This window comes from Penaeus monodon, chromosome 19 (assembly GCF_015228065.2).
Source record: "Penaeus monodon isolate SGIC_2016 chromosome 19, NSTDA_Pmon_1, whole genome shotgun sequence".
NCBI classification, from domain to species: domain Eukaryota; kingdom Metazoa; phylum Arthropoda; class Malacostraca; order Decapoda; family Penaeidae; genus Penaeus; species Penaeus monodon.
This window is the reverse complement of record NC_051404.1, coordinates 28576313-28577311: the sequence shown is the minus strand read 5'-3', so window position 1 is coordinate 28577311 and position 999 is coordinate 28576313. Positions and strand designations below refer to the sequence as shown.

The 999-nt window shown below is 43.8% G+C and overlaps 1 protein-coding gene across 1 annotated transcript in view; it reads left to right on the top strand.

Moving 5' to 3' along the window:
* LOC119585155 (tyrosine-protein phosphatase Lar-like) overlaps window positions 1-999 on the top strand; it is a 5771-nt gene that overhangs the window by 3228 nt on the left and 1544 nt on the right. The window contains exons 3-5 of the mRNA XM_037933785.1: window positions 311-462; window positions 608-737; window positions 851-950. Coding sequence (XP_037789713.1) covers window positions 311-462; window positions 608-737; window positions 851-950 — 382 coding nt within the window. The remainder of the gene's footprint in view (window positions 1-310; window positions 463-607; window positions 738-850; window positions 951-999) is intronic.

The following is a 999-nucleotide window of genomic DNA, read 5'->3' as shown; positions in this document are numbered from 1 at the left end:
GATAAGAGAGATTAAGAAAAATTAGATTTTTGGCTGTTCCCTGTTCTATTCTGGATTTTCTTCTCGTCTCTTGTTTCTTTTATTTGGATAAGAGTGGTTAAGAAAAAAGAATCGTTTTTTCTTGGTTCCATTTTCCCCTTTACGTTACAAGAATCACTAAAACTTGATTACTAGAATCTTCTGTCTCTTATAGGTACAGCAAGGACATATAAGTTTCTGAGTTACCTACACGGATAACCATTTTAATTCCTTAAACATCAAACAAAACCCTCACACACACTCTAAATCAATCCTCGAAATCCTCTGGCAGCTCCTGGAGCCCCTAGCAACATCGTAGTGTCAGGATTGGGAAGCACTGGAACCAACCTTACCTGGGACGCCCCCGCCACGAACCCCGGGTGCGTCGACGTTTACGAAGTCTGCTACCGCCTGGATTCGGACACCGTAACGGAATGCGAAAATGTAAGTCCCTCTTGGCTTTATATATCTGTCCTGCTAAGAGTTTTTTAAAGGTCATTTATCGCTAACATGTAACGTACGAAAAAGAATAGTTCACAAACACGCGATCCATACACAGTGTTGTAATGGCATTCTTCTGCGCCGACAGAGTAGTGACACTTCGATCAGTCTGACGGCATTGGAGGCTTGCGGGAAGTACCAGGTCACCGTGACAGGTGTGACGCCCTCAGGCAACGCAGGGGCATCTTTGGACACCATCATCACCACTCAAGACGGAGGTGGGTTCACCCTTTGGATTTATATCACTTATCTGGATAGTCTTCTGTACACACATATAAATTGGCAAAGGACGAGTGTATATGTAATTACGTTTGATTGCTTTTATTCACAGTGCCCGGACAGCCACAGAACGTTGTCGTGGGTCTCACTACCGTGGATTCCATCAGCATTAAGTGGGACGATCCTCTGATCAATCGACTCTGCATCGATAGGTGAGTTGCCATCTGAATTATCCATCTTTTCTCTGTCTGACTAATTGAT